The sequence below is a fragment of the Pleurodeles waltl genome, chromosome 3_1 (genome assembly GCF_031143425.1).
Source record: "Pleurodeles waltl isolate 20211129_DDA chromosome 3_1, aPleWal1.hap1.20221129, whole genome shotgun sequence".
NCBI lineage: Eukaryota > Metazoa > Chordata > Amphibia > Caudata > Salamandridae > Pleurodeles > Pleurodeles waltl.
Window position 1 is genome coordinate 1787243436 of NC_090440.1, and position 19417 is coordinate 1787262852.

General features: G+C 42.6%; 1 protein-coding gene across 1 annotated transcript in view; it reads left to right on the forward strand.

Moving 5' to 3' along the window:
- Positions 1 to 7639: 7639 nt before the first annotated feature.
- Positions 7640 to 19417, forward strand: part of GTF3C3 (general transcription factor IIIC subunit 3) — a 222279-nt gene continuing 210501 nt past the window's right edge. The window contains exon 1 of the mRNA XM_069225852.1: positions 7640 to 7850. Within this exon, the coding sequence (XP_069081953.1) occupies positions 7749 to 7850 (102 nt within the window). The 5' untranslated portion in view covers positions 7640 to 7748. The remainder of the gene's footprint in view (positions 7851 to 19417) is intronic.

Sequence of the window (19417 nt, forward strand, 5' to 3'; positions counted from 1 at the left end):
TACTTAATGTGAAGCATCAGAAAAGCACATCTCTTTGGTTACAGGCTAATGGCCTTGTTGAATGTTTTATGAATACATTAAAGAAAGTTGTTCAGCATGCTGCATTAGAGATGTTCAACCTCAAGACTGTCTTCGATTCTAATCTACAAGCTTACCATTCATGTCCTCACTCAACCACAGGTGAAAGCCCTGCAACACTGGTTTTCAGGCGAGCCATAGTGACCAAATTATCTTAGTGGACCAACATCAGAATCAAGACCAATGCCAAGACATGTACAACTGACTTGAGTCATAAGCAGGAAATGAACGCCTACGCTGACAAAAGGCGACATGCAAAGAACATTGTTTTCAAATGAGGAGATCAAGTGTGTGTTTGTCAGCCATGACAGCACATATCCGATGCCCCTTTTGATGCCAAGTCATATCAAGTTGTAACCAGCAAAGGGCATATGATAACGGCACAAGGTCCAAGAAAATCTATCACGCAAGATTCCTTGCACTTCAAACAGGTGACTTAACGTTCTTCAGACGTTAATGTCGATGTTGAGACTGGATCAGTGAAAACCTGTGGGGAATTCCAGATCGTTGTTCCCCTCACATCACCAAAGCAAATCTTGGACACTCTGATTATTGATTTCCAGTTTCTTAAGACACAATCCTGATGAGTTTTAAAAGCACCAAGAAGGCTCATTGAAGAGTTATAATATGTATATGTTGTAAAAAATTGAAATTTCTTATTCAACAGAGGGGGGATGTTGTGTCTTGCATGAAAGATTAAACTTTTTTGGATCCTGAAGGACTCTGTAGCATGATGACATAAGTGTTAGAATATGGTACAATGAAGGCAATTTTTGAATGTTGAGTTACTGGATACACGCTAGTGAATAAATACTTGCAATTACTTTGCTCTGTGTGCGGCGTATTCTTTAGCTGGTACTCAGGCTGGCGAGGACGCTACGCATTGCTTTATGGGTATGTTGGGTCATGCAGGAAGTGATATTAATACTTCAGTATTTGGGGCCCACTTTACCCGGGGCGCTCTATGTCCTCCAAAGCTTTCACCCCAGGGGCCAGAATGGAGGACATATTAAGGACAGCAGATTGGTCATTTGACTCCACTTAAGCCAATGCCTTAATTAGCTTCTATAGGGGTAAGTAATCTTTAAAAACATAATCAGAGCTTCCGATCCTGCCATAGAAGGAAAACGTCCTAGCAAAGTAAAGGAAATTTTCAATTTTGTTAAGGACACAGAGGCGAAGAATAATCCCCCCTTTTTTCTTTGGCCGGAAAGTCCCTCCCTGAGAAGACAGGAGTTCGGAATCTGTGTTAGGTAAATATGCTGCACATTAATTTGTTGGTGAAACAATATGAGGATTTGTTAAAGACAATGTCACATTAAAAATGTAACCATTTTAATCATTTTAGGGACACAGCCTTTATAGACTATTTATTCCCTTGTTTTGTGTTTGTAGTTGTTGAATAGAAACCATTAGATTGGTGGCGAAACATTAAAGAATTGCGGAGCTGTACTTTGCGCAAAGAAAGGACAAGAAATGGCGGTGATGCACTGTAATACTATGGGGGTTATTATGATTGATTATCATGGCCACATGGTTAATGACACGTTATAAGCATTCATGAGAGTTGTAGTCTATTGTTTTCTGCAGTCAGTTTCACTAAAGAGGGATAAAGCATAACTCATGCATGTCAATAGCCTCAATTAAAGCAGGAGACTCGTGATGTTTTATGCCAAGAATGGCTTTATTTTGACTGTCTTCCGCCTGAAAATGCCTTTCTTTCAATAGAGATCAATGGGGAAACAAATTCTCCTGATTATTTTTTTTAAATCTCCTACTTTCCTCTTCTTAAATGTTGGCATGTATGATGACCTTCGCCTCTGTGTCCTTAAGAGGTTCTAACTTTTTCTTTATGTTTGCTAGGAAATTTTTCATTCAGCTTTTTCCCTCCTGAAATTTTTTTCACTTTAAGATGTCAATAGGAAGAACACCCCCTCAGCATTTTTTGAAAATCTCCACCCTTTCTCCTCTCCAAAAGTTGGCATTAATATCTTTTGTCCCTTTTGAATCCCCAGGATGTTGGGAGATAGAGACACAAAAATCTGGCTTGGATACCTTTTGTGTAAAACAGGTTATGAATATTTAACTGGTTCTGTGCCGGGGTTGTAACGGTTACGTCCCATGGCACAGTGCTCCTGTGCCTAGTACGTAACCATTACGTCCTCTTACTGGGGCATGGGGGGAGCGTTAGCGATCCCCACGTGAGCCTCCCTGGCAGGGATGGAGGGGGAATCCCTTCCCTTCCACCCCTGCCCCCCACCGCCCGAGTGACGTCTGATGACGTCAGCGCACAATCACGTGCTGATCTCATCAGAGGTCGCCTCCCATTGGGCTGGAAGCATAGCTTCCAGCATGACCGAGGAGAAACAGATTCGTTTCTCCTCTGTACGGGGCAGGGAAGGTCAAGGAGGCATGAAAAGGGAAGGAAAGGTTTTTCCTTCCCTTTTCATGTCTCTCTGAGCATTCCTGTAGCATGATCGCATAGTGATCGTGCTGCAGGAATCCCACTAGACTCCAGGGATTTTTTTTTGTTTACTGCTATAAGGGGAGCAACCCATTAGGTGAGGGTCACTCCCCAGGGGGAAATTCTTTAATTAGGCCATCGGCCTATACTAATTATGCCGGTCTGCCCCCGGGGGGGCAGAAGCCATTGGAAACCAGGGATGGTTTTTTTTTGTATTTCTTTTATAAGGGGAGCGACCCCTTAGGCCAGGGTCGCTCTGCAGGGGGCAATTTTATTATTAGGCCTTTTCTGCCCCATCATCCTTTATTAATTAGGACGATCTGCCCCCCCGGGGGTGGAGAAGCCACTAGACACCAGGTTTTTATTTTATTTTAAATTGCTATAAGGGGAGCGACCCCTTTGGCAAGGGTCATTTCACAAGGGGGGGGGCATTTTTTCTAAGGCCATTTCTGTCCCCCCTGGGGGCAGATCGGCCTATATTAATTGGGCTATGTTTATTAGGCCGATCTGCCCCCGGGGGGGGGGGGCAGAAACCACTAGGCACTACGGATTTTTTTTTGCGCCAATTTCACACCAGGGCAGCGACTCCTTAGGCAAGGGTCACTCCCCTGGGGAGGAGGGGAATTTATTTTAGGCCATTTCTGACCCCGCTGGGCGCAGATCGGTCTATTTCTATTAGGCCGATCTGTGCCCGGGGGCATAAACCACTTAGGCACCAGGGATTGGTGCGTGTGTTTTGTTTGGGATGCAGCCCCTTGGGCAAGGGTTGCTCCCCATGGGGGCACATTACTGTTGGCCATATCTAGCCCCCCTTGGTGGCAGATCTGCCTATTTTGGGATGGTCCATCTGCCCCAATGGGGGCAGAAAGCCCACCAGAGACCAGGGAAGATTATTATTTTTTTCTTCAAAAAAAGAGGGTGGGGGTATGGCCATACCCCCACCTCAAATAAACACGGCCAAAGTAATTCTGCCCACTGGTGGTCAGGTGGGGCAATTACCCCTGATTCACTCTCAAGGGGTCAGAAAACCTACTAGATGCCAGGGAATTTTAAAAAAATAGTGGGATGGTGGCTACCAATCAGTATGGGCCAGGTTATGCCCCCACCCGAACTGAAGGGGGTAACAGGCTTTCAGCTCACCCCCTGCACACTAAAACATCTTATCCCACGGCAAGCAAGAGGACATTTGATTATTTTGGTTTTTGGTTTTACATTTTGGCCATTAGAGCTTGGCTAACTCTCAAAATTGTCCCACTTGGAATAATGAGAGCTGCACTTTTTGGACTCTGGGACGCTGCTGTGTAAAAAAATCCACAAGACCTAGACACATCTGAAAACTAAACATCTGGGTGAGTCCAGGGAGTGTGTGCTTCACATACACCCGCACCATTTTTTTACCCACAATGCCCTGCAAAACTCCAACTTTGCTGGAAATCACACATTTTTCCCACATTGTTGTGATGGAACCTTCCGGAATCTGCAGGAATCCACAAAATTCCTACCACCCAGCTTTGTCTCATCTATACCGATAAAAATTCTGCCCTACTTGTCAGCCTAAAAATGTTTTTTTTCAAACTGTCCTTTTGGACCCGCTTTGGTTCCCCCTCAATTTCAACATGTTTTTGGCTCTTCCCTGTCACAGGCACTTGGCCCACCTACACAAGTGAGGTATCATTTTTACTGGGAGACTGAAGGGAAAGTTGGGTGGTAGGAAATTTGTCCCAGTGCGGTGATCCCACACAGAAATGTGGGAAAAATGAGATTTTTTTAGCTAAATTTGAGGTTTGCTGAGGATTCTGGGTAAGAAAACATTGGGGAATCCACGCAAGTCACGCCTCCCTGGGATCCCTCAGGTGTCTAGTTTTCAGAAATGTTTGGATATGGTAGGTTTTCCTATACGGCTGCTGAGCCCAAGACCAAAAACGCAGCTGCCCCCCGAAAAAACAGGTAGTTTTGTATTTGATAATTTTGATGTATCCACATAGTGTTATGGGGCATTTTCTTTCACGGACACTAGGCCTACCCACATAAGTGAGGTACCATTTTTATCGGGAGACTTGGGGGAACACTGTGTGGAAGGAAATTTGTGGCTCCTCTCAGATTCCAGAACTTTCTGCCACCAAAATGTGAGGAACAAGTGTTTTTTCAGCCAAATTTGTAGGTTTGCAAAGGATTCAGGGTAACAGAACCTGGTGAGAGCCCCACAAGTCACCCCATCTTGGATTCCCCTACGCGTCTAGGTTTTAAAAATGCACAGGTTTGGTAGGTTTCCCTAGGTGCCGGCTGAGCTAGAGGCCAAAATCCACAGGAAGGCACTTTGCAAAAAACACCTCTGTTTTCTTTGGGAAAATGTGATGTGTCCACGTTGTGTTTTGGGGCATTTCCTTTCACAGACGCTAGGCCTAACCACACAAGTGAGGAACCATTTTTATCTGGAGACTTGGGGGAACATAGAATAGCAAAACAAGTGTTATTGCCCCTTGTCTTTCTCTACATTTTTTCCTTCCAAATATAAGACAGTGTGTAAAAAAGTCGTCCATTTGAGAAATGCCCTGTGATTCACATGCTCGTATGGGCACCCCAGAATTCAGAGATGTTCAAATAACCACTGCTCCTCAACACCTTATCTTGTGCCCATTTTGGAAATACAAAGGTTTTCTTGATACCTATTTTTCACTCTTTATATTTCAGCAAATTAATTGTTATATACCCGGTATAAAATGAAAACCCATTGCAAGGTGCAGCTTATTTATTGGCTCTGGGTACCTAGGGTTCTTGATGAACCTACAAGCCCGATTTATCCCCGCAACCAGAAGAGTCCAGCAGACCCAACGGTATATTGCTTTCAAAAATCTGACACCGCAGGAAAAAGTTACAGAGTAAAACGTGGAGAAAAATGGCTGGTTTTTTCACCTCAATTTCAATATTTTTTTATTTCTGTTGTTATATTCTGTAGGAAACCCTTGTAGGATCTACACAAATTACACATTGCTGAATTCAGAATGTTTAGGTTTCTGGGATCCAGCATTGGTTTTACACCCATTTCTGCCACTGACTGGAAGGAGGCTGAAAGCACAATAGTAAAAATGGGGAATGTCCCAGTAAAATGCCAAAATTGTGTTGAAAAATGTGTTTTTCTGATTCAAGTCTGCCTGTTCCTGAAAGCTGTGAAGATGGTGATTTTAGCACCACAAAACCTTTGTTGGTGCCATTTTCAGGGGAAAAACCACAAGCTTTCTTCTGCAGCCCTTTTTTCCAATTCTTTTGAAAAAACGAAATGTTCGCTGTATTTTGGCTAATTTCTTGGTCTCCCTCAAGGGAACCCACAAACTCTGGGTTCCTCTAGAATCCCTATGATGTTGGGAAAAAAGGACACAAATTTGGCGTGGGTAGCTTATGTGGACAAAACGTTAAGAGGGCCTAAGTGCGAACTTAAATCCGGGATCCACTATCATCTATATGCGGATGACACTCAGATCTACCTTAAGGTGGCCTCCACTCACGATCTCTCCTTCCTTAGCTCTACTCTCGACTCCATTCAAAACTGGATGTTAACTCATCAACTGATCCTGAATCCCTCCAAAACAGAATTCCTCCTCCTCTCCTCCTCACTTTCTCATCCCCCAGTGCAATCATGGATGGATCAGATCAATCTAATGAACAATAAGCCCATCATTGTCGAGAGCGCAAAATCCCTTGGTGTCATTCTCGACAAAAAACTCAATCTACTCTCCCACATCGACTCCATTGCAAAGTCTGCTCGACACCAACTGCGCCTTCTTTGGGGGATTCGTCGCTTCTTCCCGGAGCACGACCTTAAAACCCTGGTCCAATCGCTGGTTCTCTCCAGATTGGACTACTGCAACTCTCTTCTTACTGGCCTTCCCAAATCCCACCTTTCCCCCCTGAAGTCTATTCTCCATTCAGCTGCTCGTTTCATATATGAGGCCAAAAGAAGCGACCACATCACACCCATTTTATCCACCCTCCGTTGGCTTCCCATAGAGGCAAGATCTATCTTCAAAACTGCATGTATCACCCACAAAGCCTTGCACTCCTCCTCCCCTCGCTACCTGGTGAATAAACTGAAACTCTCTGGGGGCTCCAGACCATCACGTAATGCAGAAAAGCTATTGCTTGAACCTCCCATTTTCAAGAAGGAAAGATCGATGGCCCAATCCTTTTCAGGCAACGCGGTGAGAATCTGGAACTCACTTCCGCCTCAGCTTCGGACCACCACCTCTTCTCAGGCCTTCAAAACTGACCTCAAAGCTCTCCTCCTTCAAAGACACTTCCAAATTTAATTCTAGCCCTCTGTTTTCTGAAGGAAGTCCTTCCATTATAGGAAATTCTGTTCTCCATGCCTATAGAAGTGCCTTCTCAGGGTGTTTTTGTGTTTTGAGTGTCTGCCATTTAGTGCAGTATTATACCTCTACCTGTATTTTGTACTCTTCTGTAACATGCACACGGCACCTTTCCTTTTACTACGTATCATTTGCTACCTCTTATATCTTGTTTACTTTTGATACATGCACAACGGCCACCACTGCCTCATGTAACGTAACTATTGTTTGAGTTTTTTGAGTGTCTACCATTTATTGCAATTTTATTTACCTTTACTCGTACTTTATGTGCTCTTGTAACCTGCACACGTCACTTTTTCCCCTTTCGTAACGTATCGTTTGCTACCTCGTGTATTTTTTTTGCTCTTGATACTTGCACAATTATCACTATTGCCTCATGTAATGTAACGTTTGTTTTTGTAACAGGCTCACTTGTAATTCTTCTCCTCTTGTATCTTTACTTTGCCTATTGTGAAGCGCTCTGACACCTTCGGGTAAAATCCGCGCTATATAAAAACGCATTAAATAAAAATAAAATAAAAACTGCCCCAAATAGCCCCCCCAAAAAATGGTCTGGCACCTGAGAGGGGGTGGGGAGGGGTGGAGGACCTGGCAGCGAAGGGGTTAATAAACTTCGTCTCTACGTTGTTTATTTAATGTTTTGTCATCGTCTTATGGGTTCGGCTAGTTTTGGATTGTTTTCCGGACAAAATTGAGCGCGTTTATTGGTAGCGTCTAGAAACGCTAACCGGAACTCTGAGAACTGGCAGAGTCTAGCCGCCCGGTGCGTTTTCTAAGCGCACCACCGGTCCGTTGCATTCTCTGCCCCCCGTACAGATGCGTTTTCAGTTTAGACCGCAGAGATGTCTGGCTTCAGTCCTGAGCTGATCGATTACCTGGAGGGGAGGATCACATTTGAGGAGTTCGAAAAGCGAAGGGAGGAGCGGAAATCCCTGGACAAGAAGGTGGTTATTGCAATTTCTGGGTAGCGATGTTTCTGCAGTTGGATGGAGACTATTGGCGACTTAGCCGGCAAATGTTCCTCCGTGCCTTTAGCTTGTTTAGCGGTTCTAGCGTGTGGCGAATGGCTGGTCGTTAGTGTCAAATCACACCACGTGTTGTGGTCTACTGTCAGTGTACAGTATCAGTCCGAATCATCTATGCTAATAACGAACGGTACTAGCACTTCAGAGTCATTCGTGTACAGGGCAGGTCCGTTGCACTTTGTAAAGAGACAACACTAAAAGTTTTCTCCTGGAATTACCATCTTTAATTAAACATCCCCAGTACTCCTGTATGGGTCTGTCATACTTCCGACATGCCAGTTACTTTCCCACTGTTTTGCCATATTTTGATGACACTGTGTTGGAGATTCTCTGTAGGGCTGCTATACTTGACAAGGGTCAGTACCAGTAAATCTCTGCAGGAAGCAAGTATTGTATTTGTAACGGTATCTTTCAGCCATTTAAGCAGTGTGAATGATTATGCTGTATTGTGACTTTTCCCTGTGTGGTGCACAGAAGCACGTTCCTGGCCGGGTGTTGTGCGTCAGTGACCACAGAGGTGCTAATATATTGTCTTGTGGCGTTGGGGTATTATCGGTGAAAGAATTTTAAGAGTTCTGGGTGTAGGTTTAGCACTATTTGTAAAACGATGTCTGTGAGTTAGTACTGCAGATATCAGAATGTTTGGGATAATTTTCTATTTTAGTACATTTGTATGTATTTACATCATAGAATGATGGCAATTTGCACAATGCTTGGCTGGCAACGGGCAGAAGCAGATATCTGCCAGGATGGCGCGTGTTAAATTCATCATTATTATCACTAATATAATCACTGATTAGACTGTTAGAGAATCTGCACGGAAACATATTTTAGAGTCCACCAGTTCGTAGCAATGTTCATGCGATGTCATTTTCAAATGGTGCCTGCCCACCTGGCATTTCGGCTTAGATTAGAGTGGACTCCTAGAACATTGAGGTGGTAGAGCTGGTGTGTTCAATAGGGTGATGTTTGGTTGGAAATGATATGGTAGAACTATGCTGAGGAGGATGACTTCTTGCGGGGAGAGGATTGGTTGGGATTGCTCTGGCTGAATTATTTGGGGAGGAATATTTGCTATACAGCCAGATGAATTACATTCCTCTATATGATACATTGGGCATAGATAAGCAGGCGAATCTCTGTGCAAAAATCTCCATATCAAATACTTTCCTATAGAATGCAGCAGCATCTAGAGGACTAGGAGCAGCATAGTCCTGATACCATCTTTGCTGTTCCCTGATTGGAGCCTTTACTAGTAAGTTGTTAACACATGCAGTAGTGCTGAGACATTTTCATAATAATGATGGAGAAAAGGAGGCATTTCAATACTTTATATAAGAATCAATTTTGGAAATACAAATAAAATGCCATAAATAAATTACCACCAAAGCATATATATTATACATTTAAAGAACTCAGTACAGGTCTCAATGAAATCCAGCATAGATTTGCCTTCTACGATAGGGAATAGGGTCTAGCCTTTTGGCTAACATATCCACACACTCATATAGGACTTTAGACAAAGATGTTCATACATCCTGTGGGAATACATCATTCTCCGGACTAAGGCCAATCAGAAACATTTTACCAAAGAATGCATTCAGTGATTTTCCCAGTATAGTGGCACAGGGAGATTCAACCTTTCTCACAGTCAGGCTATACAGTTAAGCTGATACTTGGTTAACATAATCTGGAACAGCAAGAACCGTCCTTGAGTCACAGTAACACGGAAGTTTCTCTAAGAACACTTTCTGCTCATACAAATGAAACTAGTTGAGTTTTATTTGGAACCGGAATCAACACCATTCATCACGTGGCTTTTGTGACGTTGAGACAAGACGGAGGTCTGTGTAAGTAAAAGCTAGTTTTAACATAAGCCCAAATCGCAATGCTCTTTTTATGAACAAAAAGTCATCGTTTACAGTTCCTCCCTCTGGTGATTTTTAGTCACCACCCAAATTCTTTATTACAATACATCATTCATCAATTTTGTATTCTTCTGCTTCGTTTCTCTTAGATCCTTCATGGTGTCGTAAAGCTCTCTTTGCAGCTCTTCCACCTTAATATCAAATATTTTCCGTTTTTTTCTTTGCAGACAGCTTTTTATATCCACAACTCATTCTCTTCTGTGATGAAATTCATTCCCAAAATTTCAGAGATGAGCACGCATGCCATTCCGGTTGGTATAATCAAAAAGGGTGTTATTATTAACTTTACAATTCTTTCTCCAGTATTAACTAGCCATTCTACTATCTTCACAAATCCTCTACCAATAGAGCTGAAAAATGATTGTACCACTTCCCAGGCAGCTGTCTCTTTAGGTTAATTTAGTTCATGAGTTATGTTTGTAATGTTAGTAATATAGCTGCTAAGTTGGTTATCCGGGTGAGGGATGTAGGCACAGCGTTCTAGAGCATTTATGACCTTGCAAATTCTGCCTTTCTTCGCAAGGAGTAAGTCCAAGGCAAGGGATTTTTGCATAATCATGTCTCTCATAGCAAGCAATTCTTTATTACAACAGCCAGTGCTCCTGCGGTATTATTTACAAGTCGATCAACTAAAGTAGATATTTTTTTTAATATTTACATCATTTATTGCTACAACTCTAGAAGGTGCAAGTGCATCTAATGTATTGCTAAGAAACTGCCTAACGCTTCACTTATATATTTCTCAAGTGGAATCCAACTTGTGTGATAGATTCTAGGATAAACTAGTGCAGCACAGCAACTACCTGCACAATTAGACAGCAATTGGAAATAAGCAAGTTAACCACATACATAGAATATGCCCTTAAAGCTAACATCTACGTTCAAAAAGATTTTCCCTTCCACCAAATAATTATGTTTGCACTCGCTACATCCCAATTTGTCGACTGTCTCCATACCTTTGGTTGTGTTATCATATAGAATGCTCCTTTCTTTGCAGTTTCGATGTTCAGCCTAGGGGATGGTTCTTTTAAAATCTCTTTACCTTTCCTGGCCTGCAGCACCCTGTAGCTTTTTCTGTAACTCTTGGACTTGTAATTGTGCAAAGCAGGAAAAAGCAAAACTGGAAGAACCAGGCTTCATAAAATAAAACCAGGACTGGGGCTATGCATCTCACACCTGTTATGGAGAAGCACTGCAATAATAGCGTAGTTACTAGAATTGATTACACAACTACAGTGCCAAATGACACTTGAAGATATTTCTGTCTCTTTAGACAACTCAACTTGCATGCCCATACATCTAATGTGATCAGCTAAGCTACAGATCTCAAAATGCAATGTGATCTTCTGTAAAAAATAAATAAAAAAAAAGCCAGTGTTGGGCGAAGGTGTCATGCATGCTATGAAGAGAGCTCTCAGATTTCTCAGGGTCATGCATGAGGAGCTCATTCGGTCTAGGTTTTTGAGGCGAAGCCCATGAGACATCACATTCTGAAATATGACCGAGGAATGCATTCTGCTCAATGCTTAAAGTTGTCTTTGTGTTTTGCCATTCACATTTGCTACTTTTATGTGTTTTGGGCCATGCAGCTTGTGTTTGTCCCTCCTGTGGAGCATAGCCAGTTTACTACCTCTCTGACTGGCTCCTTTCCTTCTTTGTTGAGTCCTCACTTTCTGAGAACTACTTTTTCATGAAGAACTCCATGAGACAGCATTTGTTTTACAGTCGTCTCAATTGTAGGCTTCTCTTTTTGCTGGCTACTGTAATCAGTGGTAAGTTACATAATGTGTTGTTGCCTCCATACATTGAAGTTGACAGCATATGTTTCTACTTTGTTTCTGAATAATAATGCTGCCTGGGTAGTGAGCTCAGAGCAATCTTGTTACTTTGGTTGACATTATAGTTTTTTGTTTCTTGATTTGTAACTGCAGTAATAAGCGTTATCTTTGCTGCCTCCCGCCCTTCTCCACACCCTTGCTCCCCTTTTTCAACATAAATAAAACGTGTGCTGCACAGCTTCCTGTAGTTTAACGTGTGTGCCTTCTGAAGAGGTACATCCTCTGTTTTCAGAATTATCTGTACGTTCTTTATTTTTTCGTAGTTTTAAACCTTCTTCAGAACATTTTTTAAGTCTAATCATAAGGATGTTAATTTAGGCGTTGACTTTCTCTAGAATTCAAGCTTTGCTTGTTTACATGAGCAACGTATGGGAAGTCTTTATTGCTTTGTCTGCGTGCAGTTGTTTACCAAAAAAAGTATGTTATAATTCGATGAATACGTTGATATTTAGAGCTGTGCTTTCGTGTCTGCCTCTTCAGGCTGTGTGGTGCAGAGGTCAGCACCCACCGCAAAAGACAAATAATATGCTTTGTAATTGCAACCCCTGGTGTTACAACCCCTGGAGTGTTTTAAGCACAAAAGTGCTGCTAAACAATACAGCAGCAGGAGACGGGTCTTCGCCCAGGCGTGTAACATAGGCCCATGTAGCCCATGCAGCAAAGGGGGGCATCACCCTCCAGGGGGGCTCCCATTCAACCTAAGATCCATGCCATTCACTGAGGTATGGGGGACTCAAGGGTACCTAAGCACTCTCTGTGAGGGGGCATCATTATATGTTATGCATCTGTCTTCACGGTTAACTCGGAGCTCACCAGCAACTCAAGGACCACCACGAGAGGGACAGCATTAGCAAACTGCAGCAGGCCCAGGCGATGAAGAAAACAAGCATTTACAATGCAATGGGTCTCGCATTTGCTCGACTTAGAGCTATTAGCATTGTAAACTCCTAACCAGACTTTTCTTGCCACAAATTGAAAATAAAAAGTAATACAGGTTCACATAAGCGAGCCGATTCAAAGTGCCACGGCATCAGCGTGAAGCGGCACACAAAAGGAAAAATAAGTTCGCTGGCAGCCAAACATAACGGCAAAAGTGTAGTTAACCCTGTAACAGGGGAGATGTCCAAGGCGGTAACTAAACCGCCCCAAGGAGAGACAAACGTAACGCATTTACCAACGAAAATAAAGGATTTTTGAAGGGCAAGCCCATGAACGAGTGATATTGATGGGCGTGGTTAAAAGCCCAGATACATAACAACACGTCGGAAAAGCAGTGCTTGTGCGCTACTTTGCTTGACCTAAAAATGCATCGGTAATCACGTTCTGGCTTGCTCCTGTCCTCCCTGCAGTAGTAATGGCCAGTCCTGCACCTCACATTTTGATCTATTTTTTTTTTTACAGTGTTATATAGCGTGAACTAGACTCCAAGGTACTGGAGCACTTTGCATAAGCACCATTTACATTACAAAAGGTCACATTCATTTTTTTTTTTTTTTTTTGGCATTGGGAGATTAAGTGATTTGCCCAGAATCATTGGATGTTCAGACGACGCTGAGACTTGGACCTGATTCGTCAGATCCAAAGCCGTCATCTCTGGCCCAAACTCCACATTCTCTTCCCACACCCATCAGTTAAAATGCAAAGCGTTTAATGCTACAGTCCTTATATTTTTATTTACATAGCCATAACTTGGATTTTAAAGCAGTGCCTGTTTCTCGCACCTGCTTTCAAAAGGACTCCTATTAACTTCCCTGTACAATTTCCCCAAGAGTTTTCATTTTCTGTATTGTTTATTTAAGGTCTGTGTTTCCCTGAGTCTCCTTTGTGATTACGCTTTCAGTTGCCCCGAAATCACATTTTAGTGATCGTAAAACGATGTGAGGGGCATGGTGACTCTTGAAAACGGACTGAGAAGCATTCCTTGGCAATTGATAAACCTGTTGTTTGTGTTATTGGAGGGGCCCGCGGAGAGAGAGACACGGTCTAGTCTTTCTGCGGGTACTTTCAGGAAGGGAAGTGACAGAAGACAGCAGGATTGGTAGGTAAGTAAGTGGGGGCGGGACTGGGGAGGGGGCTTATAAGGGCTGTGGGGGGAGGGACCAGCCCCTTTCCACGCTGCTCATCTCGCGGTCAGGAATTTGGCCGGTTCCTGGGGGGGGGGGGGGGTTTCCTATTACAGGCAAGTGCAACGCTTAATTTTACAGTTTGCCTTCGGCGCCATGGCAACCAGCCACGACGCGGAGGCAGATAGGGCCGCACTTCGTGTTCTAGGCGAAGCCGGCCACGCTGACTTGCTCAGGCCTGGTGTGCTGGACCAGGCCTGGGTCGGCATGAACGTCTGACGCGCAGCACGTCTGGCCACGTAGAGGCTGCTGTAGCCAAGACCTTTCTTTGCAGAAAACATGGTGCCACAGGAGCCTAAACCTGTACATCCCTGAATGGCTGCGCAAAAGGAGGACCCAGAGGCAACCCTGACTTCAGCAGGTGAGGAAGAATGCAGGTGTGTTTAAAAAGCATGACTGCTCCTGCCGATGGGATGTGCTCGGCGGGCACACCCGACTCTTTGATAATGGTGCGACCCGCAAGCACGTCCAACAGATCGCAACTGAATACCTTTACCAGCTGTCTGTGAGATGAACCTGTCCACTCCTACTGCACCTGCTAAAAAAGGAATTATATAACAATCCCAATGATGCAGCTCCCAGGTGCTGGAATCCTGAAGGTGACAGGTAAATCAGTTCTCTACTAATTTGTAATCACTAGGGAGATATTCTGCCTTGATTGTGAGGTTTCTTTCAAATCACAAGTTCCATAGATACAGTAAAGAGCTGCCAGCCTGCTGGACCAGCTCCCTCCCAGTCTGTTCTCACAGCAATCTCCTGCGATGCTGTCCATTGGAAGAACAATGAAACAATTGGACTTGTTCTGGAGGAATCTCTTCACGATTATGATCCTTGCTTAGAAGTTCCTGGGTAATTGATGTGAAGCAAATCCTCCTCCCTGAAACCACAAATGTCTGTTGGAAATACCATAAAGATTGATGCCCCATTGCTTTTGGCAATTTAATGTAGAGGAAAGACTCCTCCCGAGACCAGGAGCTTACACTAGAGAGACCTTGTAGTAGGTTGAGATTACGTACAGGTGGGAAAACGGCGAAAAGGAGCAAAATAAAACTGGGTTAAGAGAAATACATGCAAAATAAATGTTAAAGGAATATAGCCGTTTATGACCCCCCCCCTCCTTGCCTTGCTATTAAATTGACATGTTGCTTCAAAGTTCCTGCATTTACCTTTTTAGATTGCAACTAGCATCAACTGTAGTCTGTAAGGAGTTAAACTTGTCAGGAGTAGAGGATGAGGCATAGCTCTGCTTGAAGCACACATCTTGTACTCGCTGTCGTGCAGTTTACATTTTAGCTTCGGAATACCAAACTGTGGTTGCAAGATGACTTTACTTATTGTTTTCTGGTTAAGCTACCAGTCTAACTACCCACCTGTGATCTCAGAGTAATTTGTATGTGTGTACATATAAGAAACACAAGTAATAGGGAAGGGCATTGCACGACTGGTGGTAAACCATGTAGCTACTTAGACGCAAATGCTGCTGATTGGTTGGCTATGAGGTTTAATTTTCTCAGCTCTTACAGTTGTGAAAATGAAACCTCGCCATGCTTAATGCCCACATTAACTGCTGGCACTTTAGAAACTTTTTGACATATGATCCTCCTGTGTTCCCACTGTTGTTCACTAGCTCTGCAGAAAAGCACACTGTGGTTTACTTTTGCTTACGCTAGACAGCAGAGTCACATCCTTGAGACAGCCATCTCCACTGTGACCAAGGTGACAACATTTTAGCTCCTCTTGAGAGCACCAACAGTGAATGGTGTATGTTTTTTTTTTTTTGCATGGCCACAACTGTTGATCATCACATGCATGGGAATTTCTGTGGATGTAGAATGTGTGTTTAGCATTTCATGTGTTGTTGCTATACGCAGAGGTCTCACAAAGTACAGACCTAGTTTACACACAATTTACTGCCGCAGTTCGTCAAAGAAATAGTATAATTTGTTAATCTGATACATTTCACTACAAGTCAACAAGGTTACAGGTGCTTGCCGTGAACATTGCATGGTGTTTCATCTATTGTCTGATGAGCCTTATACTAAAGAAATCAAAGTAAACGTTGATCTGTTCCTGGAAATGGTCTGACAGTGTTGCAGTTGTTTAGTCCAAAAAATCTCGGATAGTGATTTGGAATTAACATCTAGTTTGCTGCATTGGGCACTTCTGGAAGCGATCAACTGTCTCCTCACCATCTGAAAGATAATTTAGCCAAGTGGACTGAACACAGACGGTGCGCACTAATAGTTCACATAAGATGCTTCAGTAAACATAAGAACTTTAGACTGACCCAAATGTGGAAAAACTGTTCGGAAGGATTCGGTTTGATCTAGTTGGACTGACCAGTGTGCCAAAGAGTCACGGAACTAGGACTTCTAAACTCACCTATCCTCCTATGCCATCACATCTGCTCTGGTGTCTTTCTAACACAAATTGAGAAAGGAATGCTACTGAGGGAGATGTTTCTGCTGAGGGAGATTGGTGGGCTTATGACTGATGCAGGACTCCTGGGGTCATTCAGCAGATATCTTCCAGATTTAGCTGACAGTAAAAGGACACTGAGGCTCTAGGACACGTTCTGCAATAAATGCTTTATACATTTTATGTATATTTGTCAAGAAATCCAGAGTGTCTACTTACCTTTCTTAAAGTGAAGCATGGCCTCCTCTGGACTCCACCTGAACACACAAATATGGGCATAGGTTAAGGAAAATCGTAAACCTGTGCCAAAAAATAGAAGATGAAGGACTGGAGAAACGAAGAAATGCCAAAGTATATGTAAGTAAAAAAAACAATGCTTCAAAAACACCGATAGGAAAATGAGGATCTAGTAAAAATGACAGTAAAACAATCAACAATATGAACTAATGAAAATACATGAGAATTACATGAGTTTAGAAACAGGGGAATGAACCACAAGGGAGGCGTTGTATTCAACAAATAGGGAACACCTGAAGTGCTGTGACGTACCTCATGTGGGTTTACTTGCCTTTAAAGAGAGAGCCAGACAAGCACTTCCCCATTTCACCTGAAAGGACTGATTCTTCGTATTTCCTCCAAAAACAGGTATTGACAATAACTAATGTTGTGCAGTGTCAACTTTGTGCTAATTCCATCCTTTGACCACCACATGTCAGATGAAAGTGGCACATCAGATGAAGGTAGAGAGTGCGCAGTGAAGCAAGATAAAATCCTCAAATAGCATTGCAAAGCTAACCACCATTGCCCGAAGCAGAAGAGTGGAAGAAACGAGTAAGGAATGGGAAGAGGAGCAGTTTGGAAGCACTTTGGAAGTACGAAAAGTGATCAGTTTCACCATATATTGTTTGTGGGAACTGGGAACATAACTGCAGTGGAGGTGGGTAGATTTCTGTCAGCTGAGGGAGAGCAAGAGCTGGGAGACTGAGCCATCTTACAGCCTGACAAAAAGAGGGTCATGCTTTCAGCCCCATAAGCTGACTCCCCTATACTGTTGGGTACCTCCACAGAACATGGATGTCTTGAAGTGTGAAGCATAATAGTAAACCCCTAGTCAGAAGGTTAGATAAGACTTGAGAAGTCTCATGAAAAGTGTGCACCAAAGGATGTACTAGGCTTTATGGACAGCATGACTAAAAAGCAGATTCTCCATTGTGATATTTTCCAATGTATCAAAAATTGTATTTAATGATGAAGGATTCCTCACCTTTGTGCTCAAGGTTGCCATTATAAAATATGGGAAATAGATATATTTTCCATGTAGATAACAGAAGGCAAACAGAGGAATGCCAAACTTTAATAACAGAAAAGGGGTGATATAATTGAAGTGAACGTTTACTCCAAAAGAATATTGTTTGGAAGATGGTCACATCATCTGGCCAACTATATAATCCGAAGAAGTTCTTTATCTTGTCAGCTACTTTTTGAGAGGGTTTCAAGATCTCTTCTGAAAGTTTTCTTGTAGACTGTAAGATTCACAAACTGCCAGTAGACGGCATTCAAGGGGTATTTCTTTGGGTAGAGGTCATGGCAGGATTGCACAAAATTAAGCAAACCCTGGGGCAGTACGATCAGCATTATGACAAGCAAATTCAACAGACAATACTAATTCCGTCAATGTGGATTGAGATTCCTTAGAGGTACTGCATCAGTTAAGCTTAAGAGTACGGTTTACCCCATCTTTCTGTCTGTTAGTTTGAGGATGTAACCATTAAAATAAAACCTTTTCAATGTGCAAACTCTTACAGGCAGCTAGCAAACTGGGGATCACAGCTAGAGACTGTTTTATTCGGCAAGCAATGGAACTGAAAGACCATTCTAGAAGCCATTGGTAATTTAGCTAGGGGAGCAAAATGCTTTATCTTATTGTAGTTGTTGGCTGTGACCATGATAGTACTGCATCTATTACACTCTGGCAATTCAGAAATAGTCATTAGAAATCGCAGATGAGTGGGCTTCTCCTATTTCTATTGGTTGTACATATCCAATGTTTTTGTCTAAATTCTTTAGCCTGCGCACAAATGAAGCAAGGAGAAACAAAAGTTGTAATCTCACTCTTTTAAGAGGCCTGCCAAAAATATCCGTTAATCAGTTGTATAGAGGTTTTAAATTCCAATTTCCAAATATGTGTAAGTCCGTGATACAATTTAATAGCACAGAGTTGCAAAGGAAAGGATGGAGGGCGGGATTACTTAAAAAAAAAAAAAAAAAAGTCAAATGTTCGGTTTCATAGAAGGAGTCAGGGAGTTGGACAAAGTGGAGAAGCTTTCTTGAGGAACATTATAGGCCATTTGATCCTGATCACAAAAGGGGTTGCAGATGTGACAAAATGGTGCTTGGAGTACATGGGCTATGGCTCCACTTCGTGGTGCTCTGAGTCTGGGTAAAATCTAGATTGTGAAGTAAACAAATAAGTGATGGATGGAATTATCAAATTAATATCAGCCACTGGTAATTACTCAGTGCCACATCCCAGTCTATTGTTATTTTGCGCACTATGCTCAGGGATGTGGAATTTAATAAAATATGTACTTGTCCATAGGACAGGTTGCTTCTTAAATCTCCTTGTCTTCTAAAAAAATCTACTTGCTCCTTTGGTGCCATGTAGTGTGGCAACAAATTATGGCAGCAATCTCATTATGTAAGAGCTCTGATAATAACCTCTCTGATTATACCAGGTCTACTACTATAGTAGGGCTTGAATACTTTCAGTTTCCATCCCTACTATAGCAATTTATTTATTTTTGCCACCTTTCTGCAGGTCTACATACTGGGGCTGGAGGAAGCAGTAAGCAATAGTTCCAGGGCTGGAATGCCTTTGAGTCTGCAAACCTACTAACTTGCATGTTTTAAGGATTTTCACCAGTTCTTCTCTAATCTTTTCCCCATAATGAGAAAGGTAGGAAACGTACTCCTGACAATGGCAGAACTAAAATTCTTCCAGGGTTGGGAAAAAAGTGGTTGAAGGGACAGTGAACTTGTAAACATTCAATAGATTTTCGCATGAGCAAATCTACATATGCTTATTTCTCATGCTAAAATAAAGGTCACACATATTTTCTAGGAGTATGATTTCCTGGTCTACTTCTGTACGTTCTTGTGAATTCATGAAAGCCACTAAT